At 35.5% G+C, this 22,408-nt stretch overlaps 1 protein-coding gene across 2 annotated transcripts in view; it reads right to left on the reverse strand.

The window, feature by feature from the left end:
• PGR (progesterone receptor) overlaps positions 1-22,408 on the reverse strand; it is a 77,399-nt gene that overhangs the window by 6,413 nt on the left and 48,578 nt on the right. For both annotated transcript variants that reach the window (XM_064492840.1, XM_031460620.2), the window contains exons 4-7: positions 19,956-20,249; positions 10,142-10,286; positions 8,741-8,871; positions 431-588 (exon numbers count right to left, since the gene is read on the reverse strand). In XM_064492840.1, coding sequence (XP_064348910.1) covers positions 431-588; positions 8,741-8,871; positions 10,142-10,286; positions 19,956-20,249 — 728 coding nt within the window. The remainder of the gene's footprint in view (positions 1-430; positions 589-8,740; positions 8,872-10,141; positions 10,287-19,955; positions 20,250-22,408) is intronic.

Genomic DNA, 22,408 nt, shown 5'->3' on the forward strand with positions numbered 1-22,408 from the left:
AAGCATGTAAATTTTCAGTTTTGCTGCATACTGCCAGACTGTCAAATAGCATTGTTACTGACTTATAACTCCATGCAAAATAGTATGAGAGTCTTAATTTCCACATCCATAACTTTGCTTTTCCTGTATACATAAAATCTTTTCTAAAATATTCTAGAGCATATTCAGGAAACTGTGTCACAATTCCTATCAAGCATTAAATTATTCTCAAATTATACAAATACTAGTAAAAGGATATTTGGGTGACCTACACTGAAAATGAAGAAAGTACAATATAAATTCTGAGCAGTGTGATGAAAGTACTGTTTTAAAATGTAAGAACAAATATAAAGAAGAAACCGCATGAAGTAAAATTTATATATAACCTTTAAAAAGTTACAGATATAATTTAGAATATAATTCCTGATGTTCTAGACAACAAAATACTTACATCATGCAAGTTATCAAGAAGTTTTGTAAGTTGGTAGAAACGCTGTGAACTCAGGACAACACCTTTCTGCCTCAAACCAATTGCCTTGATGAGCTCTCTAATGTAGCTTGATCTCATCTCTTCAAACTGGCTTTGACTTCTGAGTCCTTCCAAAGGAACTGTAAGAAAATAATTGAAAGTGACAGTTATGTTTAAAAAGATGACTCTAGCTGTTTATATATAAATTTCTGAGCTGTATAATGATTTCTTATGATATGCAACTCTTGAAACAAACATCTTACATAGGAAAGAGTGTTACTGATAGTTTTAGGGCACGTAAACTTCTAGTTCATTTGAAGAATATGATAAGAACAATTAGGTAAGTTAAAGAACATTTCAGCTTACCTATTTTAGAGCTGTTATCAATGGAATATGCAGCTGACTTAGCAGGTGCTCCAAAGAGCGCTTGACATAATTCAACACTCCTGTCTCAAATACTTGGTTTTGACTCAGTCTACAATACATGTATGCTGGGTCTTTTTCTTTCTCTCTTTTTAAACAAATACGTGGATCTCTGTAAAGTTTTGACTTTATATAAATCTGAAGTATTCCTGAATATTATTCCTGGACAATTTATCTTTTTTGTTGTAATTCTAACACTGCTTCATTAAATTTCCTCACTCCTCCCTGCTGATATGAGAGAAAGATATTGATATTTGAATTTTCTCTTTTATTCAGCCACTTGGTTATACTCTACTTATTCGTGTCAGTATGTATGTATGTATTTATATTTTAAATTTGAACAATTTTTGTTTATTTATTTTTTCTTGGTATTTGACAGTGCTATTTTCAAATAATATCCTCATTTTCTCCTTTCCAATACTTGAAGCTCTCATTTCTGCTTCATGATTTAGTGCATTATTTAAGACTCCCAGAACAATATTCAATAATAACAGTGATGGAAATAACCCTATTTTGTTTTGCTTCTGATTTTAGTGAGAATGCCTCTTATTCCCCTTATGATGTTAACTCGTAATGTACACATTTACCTCTGAAATCTTTAATTCATACATCCAAATCTTAAGCACAACTTCCTGTTCTTATGGCTAGTTCTCTTATTTCTACTACACTGCCAATTTACCCATAGCTTTTCTCCTAAATCTTTTCGGTGCTTCTGTTGTCACTTGTCTGAGATGTCCTGGTTGATTTCTTTAGCAACTCTATTACCAGAACTCCCGATTTCCTGGTTTCCTTTTATTTTGGTTGCACTTGTCCTACAAACATTCAATCTTAAATGAAATTTCTGACTTTTCCTGCAACTATATAGAAATTGCTGAAAGAGAAAAATCACAGAATCTCTGGATCATACAGCAATATTTCTATAAAGAAGTGTACTTCATTTGAGTAAAGTTAATGGCATGAGGCCAGCAAAGAGAGAGAAAGAAATCTTAAAAAAAAAACTCCTACTTTATTCCCTGTACCCCAACCAGACCTTGGCTTCCACTTCCCTTGAAACAAAGGTGGTCAGAGATAACAAATCAATAGAAACCAACAGTTAACTCTCTGGTTATGAGCTTTCAAGAACTCAGATCCTGAGTATGAAAGGGACTTAGAAAGGTCACTTAGGTCATATGAGATTTTTGCTCCAACTGGAAACTTAACTGTTGTACATACATGTGTATGTATGTGCTGTGTGTGTCTATGATCTCATCCTCCTACTTCAGACAGCGACTATTTTAAACATCCATAACTCTTTCTAAACTTCCCGACCAATTCTCACGTCCCCCTCACTCTTAAACATGATTATAAAATTAGTTTTCCTTCTGATTATTGAAGTATGGCTTTCCCACTGGGTTTTAAAGAGCTGGAAAACTAGTAACCCAGCACCTTCACTCTGTTCATCTAAGTGTTTAGGACCAGAACTTGGTCCTAAACACTTAGATCTAACCCCATCTGCCTCATCCTTTCAGTACCAACTACTAACAACACACTCCCAGGATACGACAGTCCAATCACGAGGCTCTTATCCTGTGCTCCTTGGACAGCTCTGAAAATTAGCCTCCTTTCTTATTCTTTTCCTTAGATTTCAGCTCTATGATGAACCAGCTCTCCAAAATATTTCTATTTCCTTTGACCTCTTTACGTTCATTATTGTTTTCTTAATTATTGCATCCAACATTAAATGATTCGAGAATTTTCTCTCAGATTCTTGTTGATTCCATGTGTGAGTCTTTAGGATTTCTTGTAAATACATTAGAGATAAGTTGGGAGAGGGTGAGTGAAGGGTAGTTAGCAAGATGCTATTTTAGATAAGAACACTTTAAAAAAATCATACTTATTTTTGGTTTAGCTAACTTAAAAATAATGTATATTCACTGGAAACATTTTAGAAAATACAGAAAATACACAGAAAACTAAAAATCACCTGAGATCCTACAATCTAATATTTTAGATGATTATTTAGACATTTCCTAATATTCTATTGAGAATATTTACTTGTATCATTCAAAATTCTTCAAAAATGAATGTTTTAATTCTCACATAAAACATATCACAAAAATGTATAGGAAATACAATGTCCTTGTTTTATCATTTGGCATTTGGAATATTTTAGTAGTCTAAATAATACTTACAATGAATGTTGCTTCTGATTTTTTAAGAATATATTTTTAGAAGTGGAATTATTATTATTAAACTGCTTCTTACTATATAACTGTTTTGTGGCCATGATTGAGTATTTTCATTTTAGGCAATATTTGCTTCTTATAGAGAAAAATAAAATATCATCTCATTTTAATTTCTCAAATTATTAGTGAGGTTGAACACTTTTTTTATACTTACTAGTAATTTGGTTGTTTTTAAATTTTTTTTGTTTTGTACTCATTTATTTATAGGGCCCTAAGCTATATTGAAATATTTTCCTAAATTTGTTGTTTAAAGCATAATTTTAAAATATTTTATCAGTTTTGTGATTTTATAAGGGGAAAGAGAATTCCCCTGGGAAACCCAAATGTTCTCATGCTCCAGAGGCAAACACTTTGAATTCTTTCAACTATTTCTTTCCATCTTTCCTTCCATAGCTTTAAGTAACATCCTTGTAGTGCTGATATTTGATTTTTCATTTTTACCTTTTGACTTTCCAGTATAGAAAGTGGGGCTGTAGCTCTATTTCCATATTCCAGATCTATCATCACCACCACACCACCAACACACTCACACATACAGATTCCTATTCCTCATCTTCCTGATACAATTTTCACAACATTGGTCAGATCACTATTCAGTGTTTGTTATTTCAGCTATGTAAAACGCTACCACAGTCAAGTCATACAGTATATGCTCTGATTTCTTTTCTAGCATAGTTCTTCGTTTTTCTAAGAGTAAGTAATCATCCTAATGGGCATGAAGTGGTATCACATCGTAGTTTTCATTCATGTTTCTCTAATGATTAGTGATGTGGAGTATCTTTTCGTGTGCTTGACGGCTGCTTGTTTCTTGTGAGAAATGTCCATCAAGGCCTTTATCCATTTTTGAATTGGGTTATTTTTCACAGTTGAATTGTAGGGTTTTTTTTTTTTTTTACATATTCTGGATGTTAATATTACTTTAGCAAACACATGATTTTCAATGTTTTCACCAATTCAATGGGTTGCCTTTTTACAGTGCTGTGTCCTTTGATGCACAGAAGTTTTAAATTTTAAGTCTTCTTATCTCTTTTTTTTGTTGCCTCTTTTCAGTGTCATATCCAAGAAATCACTGCAAACTCCAATGTCATCAAGCTTTCCCCCTATGTTTTCTTCTAAGAGTTTCATAGTTTTAGGTCTTACATTTAGATCTTTGATTTATTTTAAGTTAATTAAATTTTTATTGAAATATAGTTTATGTACAATATTATGTTAATTGCAGGCATATTATGTAATGATTTGATATTTACATACATTATGAAATGATCACCACAATAAGTCTAGTAACCATCTGTCCCGATACAAAGTTATTACAATATTACTGACAGTATCCCTATGCTAAATATTACATGCCCATGGCTTATTTATTTTAAAACTGGAGGTTCGTACTTCTTAATCCCCTTCACCTATTTTGCCCCTATCCCCTCCTCTCTGGCAACCACCTATTTGTTCTCTGTACCTATGAGTCTGTTTCCATTTTGTTTTGTTTGTTTTTTAGATTCCACATATAAATGAGATCATTTAATATCTGTCTTCCTCTGTCTGAATTATTTCACTCGGCATAATACCCTCTAGATGCATCCAGGTTCCTGCATATGGCAAGATTTCTTTTTATGGCTGAATAATATTTCATCATATATACACATGCCATATCTTCTTCATCCACTCATCTGCCAATGGACACTTAGGTTGCTTCCATATCTTAGCTATTAAAAATAATGCTGCAGTGAACACTGGTATGCATATATCTTTTTGAATGAGGGTGACTTGGGGCTGTTGCCTGTTTGCTAGAGGGTAGGTATGTCCCTCGTGCTAAAAGTCCAGAGAGAGGATTCCAAAATGATACTTGCCAGCACCTGGGTTATCACAGTAGAATGAGCTCTCTAAAATGACTGCTGCCAGCATCTTTGTTCCCAGGGGTAGTAGCAGTTGCCTCCTGACTCTCTGGGAGGCTTTCCAAGATCAGCAAGTGGGTCACACCCAGGCTCCTTTCAAATTCACTGTGCTAGGACTTGGGAGTATGCACGATTTTGCACATGCCCTTTAAGAGCAGAGTCTCTGTTTCTTATAGACCTCCAGTTCTCTTAAACATAAGGCACACTGGTTTTCAAAGCGAGCTATTATGGGGGGGGGTCATCTTCCTGGTGCAAGATTTCAGGGCTGGGAAGGCTGATGTGGGACTCAGACCCCTTGCTTCTTGGAAAGGACCTCTACAATTGTGATATTCCTTCTGTCTGTAGGTTGCTGACCCAGGGGTGTGAGTCCTGACTATATAATGTCTCCATCCCTCCTACTCGTGTCATTGTGGTTCCTTATTTATGTGTTTAATTATGGAAAAACTTTTCTGCTAGTCTTCAGGTTGTTCTGATAGATAGTTGTTCTGCCAGTCGTTGTAATTTTGGGGTCTTTCCTTTCTTTGTGTTATTCCTTTTTCATGTATCCAGTTCTTATTTTATGGATGCACTATGTTCTCTTACATTATAAAGAACGATAGGTTTTTTTTTAAGTTTTCATCTCCCTATAGTCTTGTTTCCTCCGTTTTTTTTTTTTTTTTCTGTTTTGTTGTTGTCTTTGGTATCAAAGACCTCCCTCTGACGTCTTGGCTATTTATTTATATTCAAGAGCAGAACACTAAGAAGCTGACTGATAGTTCTGTTTCAATGGGCAGTCCTTATTGACTGTGAGCTTTAGTTCAGGGCAATCTGGCTGAGCTGTGTCAAAGAGAAACTCTTAATATTAGTATATTCAGTTCTTTTTCTTTCTGGCTAAACAAATTCTATAGAGAAGACTCTTTCATTCTCCCAGCTGGAGGATGCAAACATGGATGACAGTGTTCTAGAAGACAGGTGGGTTTGGAGAATGGTGCCTCAACATTTGATATATAATCTTAGTCTATTTCACTATAGAACCCCTCACTAATATCAGTGCCTGCTATCCACTAATCCAGCTGCCTTCTGTTATATACTATTCAGAGAATAAATCTACAATCTCTGCCTCAGTTGTAGAAAAACAATTACATGGTTGGGTGATATTTGGAAACAGATTTTTAATAGAAGTTGGTGTTTTCAACTCTACTTTCACTCTCATTAAAAACAAAACACTGTTGTCAGTAATTGCAAAACATGCTGGATGTTCAGTGATGCAATTAAGATGCTTCTTGGCTTTTCTAACTTCTGGCATAGAATCCACCTTCTCAGGTATGCCAAATTAGTTCTGCTTGCTGGCTTCCAGAATTTTATTGCTACTGATTTTTCTTCCATTCTCTTTCCCTTTTATTTCTTAAAAAAAAAAAAAACTCTTTAATAGTATTTTCATGTAGTTTTAGAAGGAACAATGGTAAAAGTGTGTATAACCTGCCATATTTTCCTGGAGATCTGTCTTTGAATTTTTAATGGCAAATGTGAGGTTTAAATTCTTATCAAGTCAATAAACTTCCTTTGCCAACTTTCCTACTGCATTTATTTTTAAAAAGGTATTCTTTACTTGAGATTTCTAAATCATTTGTATCGCTTTTAGTTTGTTTTTTAACAACTGACATGTTTACAAATATGTGCTCTTTATTTTAGAGTATAATTTGAACTAAATATCCGAACTAAATATCCAAACTAATTTTCCCCAAATATAAAGTGACTTTTCTCAACAATATTTATTTGTTCCCTACTCCTAGATTTGTGATGTTCCCATTCCAGTATATTAAGCTCTAGTATGTACTGTCTGACTTGACTAACAATTCAGTGTATGTATTCTTCTTCCACACCCTTAATTATTGTAGCTTTCTAGTTCTCTCCTAAATTTTTATAATACTTATCTATTTATTTTTCAAGACTTAAAAATTTTTAATAGCTTTGCCAAGTCTCTCCTCAAAATTTCCATTGGGATTTTGATTATAATTTGTGTAAATTATATTACACAAGTTATTATATGTAATAACATATATTCATAATTATTTATAATATATATTTACAATATATGTATTAAGTACTATCCAATAAATAGGTGATTTTTCCCTTTTCTTGAAGCTGCAAGTGGCCAAGAACCTTGCTTTCTATGGTACGTGAGTGGAAGTCATTCGTATATCCCTTCCTTCCCTTACTGCTCCCCTTTTTTTCTTTAACCACTGCTCTAGTGATTAGGGAAACATGTGTCGAGATGTCGCCTCCATTTGTCTGGACACCTGAATGATGACAATAAGCCTCTCTGTCAATCTGCACTGGAAATATAGTGAGAATAATAAATACTTAACTTGTTTTTGATAAGCTACTGGGATTCTGGGGTTGTTGGGTCCCCCAGCATAATGTAGCCCTCTACATAAATACAGAATTATGTTAATGATATCAACTAATTTTGGATTTCTAGGACTATTTATGAAGTATCTGCTGTAGGAGCCACTACTGTCAAGAAGAGGAGGGCAGAAGTTAACTGCCGTATTACTAAATTTATTCCAGTTGACTCCCTTGGCCAGCCCCGTATCAGTGCTGTTAGTCCGCTTTATACTTTGTCATCAAATTAGGCTTGAAGAGTTTCCAAGGGTGAGGGACAGGGCTACGGATCCTTAGATTCTGTACTGGTCTGTGTTTGGGCGTAAGTTTCATGAGGTAAACTCCCTTTTTAAGAGTTCAGTTTTTCTGCCTTTCCTCTTGCTGTATACCTCCCTACTCCCCCAGCCCCCCCATTTGAGATCGGTGGCCACTGGAAAGTGGTCCCTGCAAAGATGCTGCCGAGACAGACCCTTGGCGCACCTTCTACCTAAGGTCTTAGCTCCCTGTGGTTCCCTTTCAAATCACTATGAGTGAAGAAAGGATCAATTCAGACAGTCAAAGGCTGAAACTACCTGTGCATGGAAAGGGCACAGAAAGTGTAAAAGGTAAAAGCAGTTTCTAAAACTTACCCACCCAGATCCTTGGCGATCCACCGAGGCAGAGGTGCATGCTTTTTGTGTATTAAAAAGAATGATGGATATGCCTGTCCTTCTGGGGACCAATGCTGTTTCATAATACACCATTTTCTTCTTCAGGGTATACAGGTAGGGTGCCAGCCTCTCCTGGAGTTAACATGGGCCATGGAATGTGGGTGGAAGACACTTCCAGGTTTTGCCTCCAAACCTTGCCTTGCTCAGTACTCATCTTCTAATCAGATCCAAGGGAGGACTCCAAGCTGCTTCCAAAGGGCAGAGCCCCTGGATGAAATGAGCCTGGGTTTTCTTGCTAACCCACTGGACTGACTGTGGGTGATAAATAACCTGCTATTATAGTATGCTACTGATACTTGTAGTTGTTTGTTATAACAGTTAGCCTATCCTGACACAAAGAGAATAGCTACAAATAAAACTGTAAACTTTGTAGAACAAATCCTTTTTGTTTATGCAATATTAATTGGTTTATAATATCTTATTGGATGAATATGAAAAAGTCATTTAATCATGTTTTATCTAAAAAGGAATAGAAACTGGCTGAATTGATAGGCTATTTTAGTATTAGGTGACAGGTGAAATCTGAGAAACATGAAGTAATTTATTATAGTCTACAGATGTTTCCATTCCGCAATTATAATTAAGATTCATACCTCATCTATAACCATATGACCCTATTGTTGTCTGAGACTTTAAGGAAGTACATTATCTTGGATTAAGTTACTTGCGCTCACTCACTTGTATTAAGAAGTAGCAATACTTTCATACAGAGGAACTCTTCTTGGCTAACTTGAAGCTTCACAAACTCCTGTGGGATCTGCCACATGGTAAGGCATAATGAGTAGAATGATGATTCCTTCATCCGCTGTCTTGCATCACACACAACACACAAAAGGAAAAGCAACAGGAAAGCAAAAACAAAAACAAAAACACACAGTGTCTTAGCCAGTTGATGTAATTTATCAGAGAATATGAGACTTAGTAACTACCTTACTTAATGAAAATGACTTTTTATAAACAAACTCAATACTTGGAATTTTAAATGTCTTCTAAATTTTTTCACAATGCTGGATTTTTGAGGTTAAGAAATTTTAAGGTTAGAAAATTACATTCAATACACATTAACTAAGATTAATGTTGTTTCTCACTTTTATTCCCACATTTTAAAAACCTAAACCAAGAAAGGAGAGCAAAGTTGTCGGAGCTGAGACATGGTGCTGAGGACCACTCAGGAAAGGCTTTATTTACTCATTAATTTTTCCTGTGGGAAAAAGTACATAAAATTTTGTGTACAGTCCAATGGGAGAGTGAATTCAATTCACAGAAACTGAATGGTATAGAATAGTTCAGTGTATTCAGTTTAGAGTATTCAGTGTTATACTGTGAACTTTCCTGGAAGAAATGTATGGTGATGGAGGAAGAGAACATTAGCCACATTAAATAACTAACAAGACGAACACAAATTCTGAATGCTGATTCCTTACCAATTTCAAGGGATTGTAGAATAAAATAGATTAGAGTGTATGAAAGTTACCTGTAATCTCTGAAGACTTATTTATACAAGTGTAATGATCATGTTATGTAATTCTGAGTCAGTATGCACCATTAGAGCAGTATAAATATTTCCATGAAAAGATTCTTATTCAGTATAAAGTTATATGTAGAAAGTTAATGACAGTAATTTAAATATAGGCAAGCATACTGAAATATTTATCTTTCAATGTTTTAAATAAATTACAAGTTTAATTTTTCCTCTGAGAAGAGAGAATATTTTTACCTTTTGAAGATAAATCAATACTTTCAAGCAAAAATATTCCTCATTTATTTCATTATCTTCATTACTACCAACGTACAAAATTTTAATTTGCAGACTAAATATTTACTTTTGTCGTTAAGTATATTTCTTGATACATTTTTGAAGTTTAAAAAAATCTGATTTGAGACAAATACTATACATTGAAAGAAAAAAAGCTCCAAATATCAAATTACTGATAAAATAATACAATTCTACTAATGTTGTCATTTCAAGTAATATCCTGAGAAACCTTTCAGGAAAATTCTGTCATTTAGGACGCTAGATGTATAAGCCCACATATATACTGTTGATAACAATAACGACAAAATCAAGTTATTACTTACTCATTTAGTATTAGATCGGGTGCAAAATACAGCATCTGTCCACTGACATGTTTATAGGACCTCCATCCTAGTGCAAACACCATTAAGCTCATCCAAGAGTACTGGATGAGGGTTATCTGGTCATCAATATGTAAGTTTCGAAACCCTGCAGAACAAATTAAAAAATAAAATGATCACAAAATAGAGAACAAACTAGTGGTTACCGGTGGGGGGAGGGAACGGGGAAGGGGCTGTGAGGATAGGGAAGTGAGAGGTACAAACTATTACGTATAAAATAAGCTACAAGAATATTCTGTACAACATAGGGAATATAGCCAATACTTTATAATAACTATAAATGGAGAATAACCTTTAAAAATTGTGAAGCACTAAACCGTACGTCTATAACGTATAATACTGTATAGCAACTATACTTCAATAAAAATAATAAAATTTTACAAAGAATTATAAGAAAAAATAAGAATAAAAAATAAAATGATCACAAAAGTCACTGTGTCAAAAAAGCTTAAATAAAAATTTGAAAATAGATATAAGTAGGGTAATATAATGGTTTAATCTCAATATATTTACACTAAAAATCAGGAAATAATTATAATAGAGTTTGAAAAATTAAAAAGGAGAAGAGATTTTGAAATTCATTAAAATTAGTCACTAAGACTTATCATTCTGAGGATTCACTAACTGAATCAAGCGTCAATCATTCATCCAGTGATTCAACACTGCTTTATTGAGAGTCAATCGTGTGCACGGCACTGTGTTCAAATGCTGGGGTTATGAAGATGAGTAGGACACGGTCCTTGCCCTGGAAGGAAGCTTGCCACTCAACAGGAGAGACAAGCAGATCAGGACCGTGATGGAGAAGGTGAAGAGGGAGCACACCAGGCAGCAAAGAGCTCGGGAAACTGTCCTAAAACGGAGACAACGCCTGAGCAGGACAGAGGCAGTCTGCTGAGGAATCTCACTTCTTTGGGATTCAAACATGAACTGGTTTTCTAAAATCACTGCTTTCAATTGTGTTGTAATTTTTCTTTAACATTCTTTAACTAAATCTTGGGTAGATTCCATGGTTTCTGGTCACTTTTGCCTTCTGAAACTTAATCCAGTCTCGTTCTATAGTCCCATAAGGCTTATTAAGGGGTTTACAGTCTGTGTGTATGGATGTGTGTAGGGGTGTGTGTGTGTGTGTGTGTGTGTGTGAATGCTCTGGTCTTTCATGCCTTCACAACCTCCCTCTTTTAGGCCTTTCTCTGGTGTTGATGGCAGAGGAAGAATGGCAGAAAAAGGGCAAATCTTGACTTACGTAGTCAAAGTTTTCTCTCCATCTCTTTCAAATTCTCTTCTTGCCTGCTTGGGGGAAGATGACCAGCTCAGCACTGACGAACTTAAAGGAGGGAGAGGCAAAGAGGTGTTTGGAAATGTGGGACCATACAAGACTGATGGGCTTGTATGCCTATTAAGGAGCAATGGGAGTGATATTTTATATATATATATATATAGCCTGATTTATATTATGCATGGCTTATTGGTTGCCATGTGGAGGTGATTCAAGGGAACAGGTCTAAAGTTAGGGAGAGAAGATCAGAGCTGTAGCCAAAGGCCAGGAGAGAGATGATAGTAAGCCTGAAATAAGTCAAGACGTAGGAGCAAAGAAGACAGACTGCATCAGAGAAATGTTTAAAGAGTAAAAGCAAAGAAATCTGGCAACTGACTATATATAGGTGAGAGGAAGAGGGAGTCAAATAGATCTTTCAATTTTTTTTTTAACTTGCACAGTGGGTGATGATAACATTACTGAGGTAAAATAAAGGAGGAGAAACAGGCTAGAGAGAAAACAGTAAGTTTGGGTTTGTTTGAGGAACCTTTGGAATATCCATATACCTATGAATTAGAGGTATGGGGAGATACCTGAGCCAAAAATACAAAATTTGAAGTTCATGTCTATATATTACCTCTCTGTTTTTTTTTTTTTTAAATTATGGATCACTCTTAATACAATAGAACTAGTACAGAAATGCTGCTTATAAACGGATTATTTTACAGGCTTTAAAAAATGGGTAATTAATTCTTTGACAAACAAAAAACTTTAGAATCATTTGATGAGACATAAATAAAATTTCCAAATTTTTGCAAAGCAAGATGCCCTCAAGGAGGCATATACAGACTTGCCTACTGGTGGTCCGTCTCATCAGAAAGGAAGGGGTTCTGGAGTGAAGGCCCGAGTCCAAGCTCTGGCTCTACCGTGTACTGAACGCTGCCTGGTGCAAGTCATTCAGGATCAAAGAATCTACATTTCCTTGTAAGTAAAATCACAATGATAATGATAACTAGCTGACAGAACTGCAGTGACACTCAAATGCGTCATTAGGCACATTTTAGAGCGCTACGCAGAGGTCTGTTACTGGTCTACCAATAGATCCTGTAACAGAACTTCTGATGGAGCAATGGGTGCAGGAAGGCCATCAATCAGTCTGATGGAAAACCACTAATATTAAAACAAAATGAGATCTAGGAGGCATTTTATATGTATATATACGTATTTTTAATATATTTTATGTATTTACATATCATGGAACCTGTATGACACCACTAAACTGTAAATGTTATTAACAGCAATAAAATTCAAAATGAGAATTATGTATCCTATCTGGAATGTATACTTTCCACAATTAACATTTCATATATGTTTCATACATACCAGCAAATACATATTTGTCAAATATATATGTGTTTAGAATATACATATTATATGTTATTAGATAAACATAACAAATGTTATATTTCACATATATATGAAAAATGGCAGACTGGCAGAAAGTTAAGTTGAATTACTCTGATGTATTAAAACATTAATATATTGTTCTCTGTCATCGCCAGAAATACATTTATTATCCTCCATACCTTTCTTAGACAATTTTATAACTTTCTAAACAAAGTGTTTTATAATACCTAAATATTTGACTTACTACGCTACGTTTTCCTCTCTAGACCTTTGTTTTATATTAATCTCTAAGCAGTTTTTAAAATTTTATATGATCATATAACAATTGATCTGTTCTTTTTTTAAAAACAAAGATTCTACTTAAATGTACATTTACACTACCCTATCCTTTGTTGTGGGGTTTTTGTTCATTTTTTCATTCTGGGGTTATTAAGGACTAGAAATAAAGGAACATTTTTAGTATATTATAGTATCAAAGGCAAATCTTGCTGAAATAACTTAAAACTTAAGAAATTATCCAAATTAATAGTAGAAAGTATATTCTTTCCATAAAGAATGGAAATGGAAATGTTAAATGGAAAACAGCTCAGAAAATAGCATTATTTACTCTACCATTTTGAAGGCTTATCTGAGATAAATGTACACTGTTAAATTGACTTGAACATGCTTGGTACAGAAGTGCAATTTTTTTTTTTTTACCATTAACTAATATCATTCATTACTTTATACTGAAACAAAGACGGGAACACTGAGATCAAATTCCCACTGGTGATAATGATCAGGTAAATGCAGTACATTTCAGATGACGATCAAAACGAAAACCTTCACATGGAGAAGTGATGGATGACCTGCAATTGTGTTCAAAAAGTAGTAAAGAAAAATGCCCTTTCCTTTTAAAGTGACTTGACCCAGCAATTTCTGACGAAAGCCCTGTCACAAGCTGTCTAATCCTTAATGCTTTAAAAAAAATGGAAAAGAAAGTGTACAGTTACACATGGCTTATATGACCTTCCATGGTTCTCCTGGCTTAATTCCAGAGTTCTGATAAACTGTCCAGTTGTGCGCCTGTAAAAACTGTCATGTACTGAAACAGTCTGCAGCAAGGGTCTCAGCACCTTCTGACACAAAGTGTAAACTCTGAGGAACACGAAGAAGCTTCAGCACAGTGTGCAATCACCAACATGTGTTTGATGACCCTATGAATAAGGACTTGATGGGTAATGATTCATAGTAGCATGGTCCTTTCCTATCAATTTCATAATTTTGATTTCTATAAAAATTCTTTGAGCACCCCTTTGGGATGGAGTAGGTCATGCTGGCTTGGAAGCTCACTTTGCAACGAGATATAAAGACTAGCAAGATGTTGTTTCTGCCTTTAACACTTGTAGCCTGTGAGACAGACAGATAAGTAGAACATAACTACCATCCAAATATGATAGCGGTGTGTTGACAAAGCAAGGGGAGAGTGGTGGGGAGTGGTGGAGCAAAGACGCCTTTGGCTCAGTCTGGGAAGGCTTGGGGAAACTGCTCTAAGGAAAGTGATGGATGATTGGCACCCTCGAAGGGCGTCCAGGTAGGGAAAGCAACATGGACAAAGGAAGGCAGGATATTGTGCAAAGAGCTTTGTGGGAACTGAACCTTAGAGGTTCCTGAAGAGGCAGAGTGAGAGACAATGTTGCAAATTCAACACAGAAGGGCCTTGGATATTAAGGCTAGGAAGTCTGGGCTTTGTTCTGAAAAGGATAATATGATTGACTATACTTGTTTTTGCAAAGATGATTCTGGTGGCAGGACTGATGACTGTTTGGGGGGCAGCGTGAAACTGCGGGAATAGGGTCCGTGAGGGGGCTCCAACCAAAATCTAGGGAAAGGGGATGAGGATCTAAACGAGCTCATGGCGGTAGCAGTGTAAGTAGCATGTATAATGAATCCTACATTCGATAAGTAGAACTGACAGAATTTGATAACGAAGCAGACAGGAGGTGAAGGAGAAAAATGAGCTGAGGATGACACCCATGATTCTGTCTGCAGTGCCATTTCAAGATACAGGAAAAGGTTTCAGGCTTAAAAAGTAGGTCATGTTGGCTTGGAAGTTCACTCTGGTGGAAATGTGAAATAAGCAGTAGAAATATATGGCCCACTAGTTTCGTAGAGGGTCTGGGTTGGGACCATGTAATTAGGAGTCATCAGAATACGGTGGTAGCCGAAGACAAGGCTATGAATGAGCGCATCCAGCCTTGCAGAGTGAGGAAGTACTGGACTAGAAGACGGAACCAGGAAATGCTGAATTCATGGTATGAGTGGAGGAACAAATCCACAAAGGAAATAGATGTGGAAATTGAGAAAAACTTATCTACCTGGAAGGGAAGTGATGGCCACCAAAGGAAGAGTTCCAGCAAGAAAGGGTTACTTTGTCAGTGGCCCCAGATGCATGTGAAACATGGTGAGGGCTGGACGTATTCATCTGGTTTGATAGGTAAAAAGTTTTGGTGACACTAGCTATAGGAATTTCAGTGGAAGGGGATGTTAGAAAAATCACTTTTTCAAGTCTTTATAAAACCTGACTTAACTCCTAGTAGACTAATCTCATTTCTTTCCCATCGTTTCTTTCAGGAAAGTAATTTGATTTATTCATTTGATTTGGAAAAAAGAAAAAAAATCCCTCGTCACACATGCAATGGCCATTAGTGACTCAGAAGGTATTTTGTGCCCTACACTGGAAATTGATGCAACATTGTAAACTGACTACAACTCAAAAAAAAAAAAAAAAAAAAAAAAGATATTCTGGGATGCTTAAAGGCATACAATCAGGCAAAGGACTTTCCAGTCTTCTGATACTGATGATACACTGGCTAACCAAGACCAAGAAGAAAGATATGGTTAAAAATGTCAAAGCATTGACCTGAATAGATTTTCTTTTTTTTTTTTTTAACAAATAGAAGAATCAAGAACAAGTATATAAAAAGGAAATACTGCCCCCAAACCTCTCTGTCACATCAACTCTGCTACAATGTATTAATATACAGGATGGAGATATTGAAAGATGAAATTGGACTGGGGATAAACATTACTCAATTTCCAAACCCTATCCGGACTTTCAAGACCTTCCTTGATCAGCCTGTAACATATGCCTCTACATTTATTTTCTGCCATTCTCCCCAATATAAATTTATTGTCAGTTTTTTTTTTTAATACTTGAAACCCCTAGGAGCCCAGTACTTATTGTAGTATTGTTTGAGAAACCATATGCACAAATGTATTTTCTCAATCAGCAGCTATTAAAAGTTTTAATTACGATGCTGTAGGGGAAGATATGATAACATATTTTATGTTATTAAGGGACCCTCACACTTGAAAAGATTGAGAACCATGCTTAGGCTGCTCTCATTCATATTTACCAAATCTGTCTCATAATTTCCTTTTTATTACACCACCAGCCACACTATTCTTTCTATCCGGAATGCTTCCTCTTCTTATCATGATTTATCAAAGCCTCATTCTTCTTTCACGGTATACTTTAACTGACACCTTGTCTCTGAAGCCTTCTCTTGTCCCTGATACCAAAAATGTTCTTCTGGCCCCCTTTTATAAAAAAATATCTGCATCTAATGTCACTTTCACATACCTCTACAGTTGACCCATGAACAACACGGGTTTGAACCGCATGAGTCCACTCGTTTTTTTCAGCACTACAGCACTACATGATCTGCAGTTGCTTGACTGGGTGACTCTGCTGATGCAGACCTGGGCTGACTGTAGAGTTACGAATGGATTCCTGACTGCTCAGAGGGTCGATGCTCCCAGCTCCCGAGTTTTACTAGGGTCAACTGTATAGCTGTGTATCTCATCTATTCCATTGGACTGAATGTTCCTTAACAGAACGAATATTGCTTGGTCTTTTTTCAAACTTAGCAAATACTGTGTTGCTTTAAGTTTCAAATAAGAAAATACTACCCACTGAAGTTACAGTTAAAAGTCAATGTAAAACCATTCATTCATAGATGCAACATGTCAGATGCAATGTGTCCTAAGAGATCATTTATAAATGTACCGTCCTGAGGCTAAAGCATCTTGCAAGTCTCCTTGTATAGAAACAAAGATATCTCTGAAATATTATGGGAAAGATGTCAGATAAGCTACAATTGCTGTAACAGGTCTAAGATAGGAGAAGAGCATAGACAAAGATGAAACGAGGAAGCCCAGACCGGGCAACGGTAATCCTCTTGGGGACCTGCAGATGCACACTTTGGGGCCCTCGTGCATGCTGTCACCTTGGTTATGATTATCATTCTGCATCTAACCTTTTTCTTTTTTCTCTGAGAAATGTTAAAATTATCCTTCTCTTGGCAAACTTAAAGGGCTTTGGTTTATTTGGATAAACATATGTAATCTACAGATTTTAGGTCTTAAACACTTATTATGTACAGTGTTTTAACCTCAAAACTCTACAGGTCTGCTATTCAAATGAGCTAAACCAGATAATGTTTGACCTTGTGAAGAAGTGTCCCTATTTAGTTTAGGACCATCATTCCTTTCCCCAGATGTTCGAGGCAGATTTCTCTCCATCAAGGCCTCAGAGGGCCTGAAATCTGCATCTGATCTTGAGCTGACTTCCAACTACAGTCTCCTACTGTGAAAGAATGGCGTGATCTGTCATGTTTTTCTAGCAGTATCTTTTTTTTTTTTGCACTATAAATAAGTAAGCCGACATCCTGGCTATTAGTAAGCTTCATTTAACAAAGTCCATCTTTCACAGACCAACAATGTGAGTGAATGGATAAAATAAGGTTCTCTTACGTGCAAAACTAATGCCCAGATGCTAGGATGTGCTGCACCAAAATCCATTCACATCATCAACCCAGCCTTCTGGCTTCTCTTTCTAACACGACTGTTTAATTGTTAGGTCTTGCACACAGGAAGTATGCAACAGACATTTGTTGAGTGAATCAAGGGAATAAAAACTACTCTGAATATTTGTAATAACTTACGGTGAAAGAGAACATGCAAACAAATACATGTATGTTCATGTATGACTGGAGCATTATGCTGTACACCAGAAACTGACACAACATTGTACACTGACTATAAACTTCAATAAAAAATACACATGCAGAAAAAAAACCTACTCTTGTTTATAGTCAACTAAAAGTTTCTGAGTAGGTAATGATATCAGGTTACTTTATACACACACGTCCCTCTAGATCCTTTCACAGAGGTCAATACAGTCACTCTGGTCCACTGACCCTTTTCATTATTCATTCTGTTAGAGTTACTCCTAGAATTCAGACCATGAAAATATGGTTTAAAAGACTGTGGGCAACACCATACTTCGATAATCTTAGCACTTCCCTTATTACACAGTTAGTGAAAACAGTACATGTAGTTCTGGTAAAGCCATCATTTTTGTTCACTTACACACAAACTACACTCTGCAATATTAAAAAAAAAGTTGCCACCAAACACCATGTAAAAATTTGCTGTCACTCTTTTTGAGGGTGTGTGTGGGTCAAAAATCTAGACAGATAATAGTGTTTCAGCTTAAGACGCTCACTTAGCATTTTTCCAAATTTCCATAAATTATTTTTGAAGCTGTAACTGGTTATTTCCTAACTTTGCCAACTGATAATAGAATCTTTTTAAACAATAGAGAATGTACAAAATGCAAACAAAAGAAATATGAACCAAATCAACAAAAATCAAAGAAACAACCTTTTCCAATAATAGAAAACCAGAAAAGTTATACATATGTAAACACTCATATTTTTAAATAGAAAAAGGTCATCAATGCTACAGTAGTATTTTAATTTAATAAAGGTCTATCAAATTTGCTAACCAGTTTACAGTAACTTAAAAAAAAATTCAGAACTTTTACAAAGGAAAAAATATTACCTGCCCAAGGCCTTTCAGCAAGAGTGAAGCTAATTAAGAACCTGGGCATTTTGATTTTCTATAGTGAAGCTAATTAAGAACCTGGGCATTTTGATTTTCTATAAAATTACTTTAACTTCATTAAAATAGTGAAATTTATTAACTTATCTCTACATGTATTTTTAAAAGATTAAAGAAACTGGAATCTATTTTTCTTTCTGTCTCATGTAAACTTGGATTTTCAATAACAATTCATCTATTGTATTTCAAACCTTTCAGGCAGAATAATAACTGAGAAATAATATTAAGGCAAATTGGGAAATGAATTCTCTTTTAAAAAGACCATTAAATTTTCTTAAAGACTAAAATGACATAAGATGTTTAATTCTTGATCAGATATTGGGAAAACTAAACTGGTCTAAAGGAGTATGAGGATATTATCGGTGTAAAGGGAACGTAATTTTTAAAAATGTCCTATTTCTAATTACGAGATTAATGTCTCCACAAGTCACTGCTGCCCACCCATGTATCCTCTTGGCTTTGCAGCCTTAGGTTTGGGCAGGTAAGAACTGCATTCCTGTAATCCTTTCGATAACCTGGCTGCTATGGAGCTGTGCTGAGAGGAAAAATAGCTTATAAAGTGACTGAAATCCTTTCCTGATGATATAATCCAAGCCTCACTGTCTGGGTATAAATCAGAGAAAATAGCAGTGGGGGTTTCTCTATGTCCAAATTATTTGTTCATTTATGTTTAGGAATTTTATTTCTTAATTGACTTTAGACACCCTGCTATATACCCTGAATATCATTTTTATTTGTTAGATGCATTTAGTTTTGCCTTCAACCGTTTGAGGTTGGTTAAATTAGAATCTGGAATGTACTAGACATTTTTAAGAAGATGGTCAATTTGTCTTTTTCTGAACCACTCTATTATCGGTGGTTGAACACATAAGCGTACGCTGTTCCTCAACTGTCTCAAGTGTGTAATTCTTATTTCATCAACAAGACTCAAAGTGTTAGCTATGTTTTTTTGTATTTCCGTAGTACACAGTAGGGTCCTAGACAAGTAACAGATAATACAGGGTCCTAGATAAATATTTTGAACTGCTGAAATATATCTTGTTTACACTATATTTAATTTATTGCACAGACTTGTTTTATATATTCACTAGAATAAAACCACAGTAAAGTGTTCATTGCATGCTATTATATACAAATTATTATTACCTGGCAGTGATTTAGACCACTTGACTACTGAAAGGAGTTGCCTCTCGCAGAGCTGATTCAGACTGGTCAGCAAGGAACTGGAGGTGTCAGGTTTGGTGTTGTCATGTCCCGCATAGACCACGTCTGGTTCAATGCTCATGAGCAGGTTGATTAGTGGGGGGACCAACTGTAAGTCTTGATTTGGTGAAAAAGTGATTCTCTGGCTTTCATTTGGAATGCTCACCGGCTGTGGGAGAGCAACAGCATCCAGGGCTCTCATAACTCTAACTTTATTAAACTTTTTAAACTTTCGACCTACAGAGAAAAAAAAAAAAAAGACGACGAAAAGAAGGTCATTTAAACACATATCGACTAAATATTTCAGCAGAGAATTATTTTCTTAAGTCTTAAAATTGTAGCATTGCAGGTTTTAGCATCAATCTAGTAAAATCAGATCAAATAAGTGAAAATGTTAGGTCTCCGACTTGGATTAAAGAATGAATTAACATAGGTATTCACTGGGGTGGGGTGTGGGTAATTATACCAGATGCAATGCAGGGTTACGGAGCTTTACAGCAACATGTAGAGAAGACAAATGGCTTTTAGGAGAGACTAAGCTCTGTACTGGTCAATATTCTGACAGGATTGCTTTCCCAAAGCTAACGCTACAGACTACATTCATTAAAACACAGCCTTTAGTAAATGTTGAATTTTCTTTGGTAAGGTAGCAGGATATAAGATTAACATACAGCAATCAGTTGCATTTCTTAACACTAACAATGAAATATTAGAAAAAGAAAGTAAAGAAAAAAAATTCCTTTTAAAATTGCATTAAAAACAATAAAATACTTAGGAATAAATCTAACCAAGGGGATGAAAGACTGATATACAGAGAACTACAAACCACTGATTAAGTAAATTAGAGATGGCTTAAAGAAATGGAAAGATACCCCATGCTCTTGGATTCAAGAATCCAAAACTGTCAGAATGGCCACGCTACCCAAAGCAATATACAGATTTAATGTGAATCCTATCAAATTACCCATGACATTTTTCACAGAACTAGAACAAATAATCCTAAAATTTATACAGAATCACGAAAGACCCAGAATTGCCAAAGCAATACTGAAGAAAAAAAACAAATAACGCTTCCAGACTTCAGACAATACTACAGAGCTACAGTAATCAAAACAGCATGGTACTGGCACAAAAATAGACATAGAGAGCAGAATAGCAGGAACAGAATAGAGAGCCCAGAAATAAACCTACAGACACACAGTCAATTAATCTTTGACAAAGAAGGCAAGAATATAAAGTGGAGAAAAGACAGTCTCTTCAGCAAGTGGTGTCCAGTGATAACTGGACAGCAGTATATAAAACAATGAAGTTAGAACACTCCCTCACACCATGCACAACAATAAACTTAAAATAGCTTAAATATAAGACAAGACATGATAAACCTGCTAGAAGATAACATAGGCAAAACATTTTCTGACATAAATCTTATGTCTCATAGAGCAATGTTCTCCTAGAGCAATCTACCCAGGCAATAGAAATAAAAGCAAAAATAAACAAATGGGACCTAATTAAACTTATAAGCTTTTGCACAGCAAAGGAAACTATAAGCAAAATAAAAAAGACAACCTATGGAATGGGAGAAGATATTTGAAAAAGATGAGACTGACAAGAGCTTAATTTCCAAAGTATATAAACACTGCATACAACTTAAAAACAAAAAAAAACCAAACAAGCCAATCCAAAAATGGGCAGAAGACCTAAACAAGCAATTCTCCAGTGAAGACATACAAATGGCCAATAGGCACATGAAAAAATGCTCAATATCACTGATTATCAGAGAAAGGCAAATCAAAACTACAATGAGGTATCGCATTACACCAATCAGAATGGCCATCATTCAAAAGTCCACAAATGATAAGTGCTGGAGAGGGTGTGGAGAAAAGGGAACCCTCCTACACTGTTGGTGGGAATGAAATTTGGTGCAGCCATTATGGAAAACACTATATGGAGATACCTAAAAAACTAAAAATAGACTTACCACATGATACAGCAACCCCACTCCTGGGCATCTATCTGGAAGGAACTTTAATTCAAAAAGATACATGCACCCAAATGTTCATGGCAACACTATACACAACAGCCAAGACATGGAAACAACCTAAATGTCCATTTATATATTTATACAATGGAATACTACTCAGCCATAAAAAGAATAAAGTAATGCCATTTGCAGCAACATGGATAGACCTTGAGATCATCATTCTTTTGGAGTAAGCCAGAAGGAGAAAGAAAAATACCATATGGTATCACTCATATGTGGAATCTAAAAAAAAAAGAAGAAGAAAAAAGAGGACACTAATGAACTCATCTACAAAACAGATAGACTCGCAAACATAGTAAACAATCTTATGGTTACCAGGGGAAAGAGGGTGGGAAGGGATAAATTTGGGAGTTTG

Source organism: Camelus dromedarius, chromosome 12, assembly GCF_036321535.1.
Source record: "Camelus dromedarius isolate mCamDro1 chromosome 12, mCamDro1.pat, whole genome shotgun sequence".
Lineage (NCBI taxonomy): Eukaryota > Metazoa > Chordata > Mammalia > Artiodactyla > Camelidae > Camelus > Camelus dromedarius.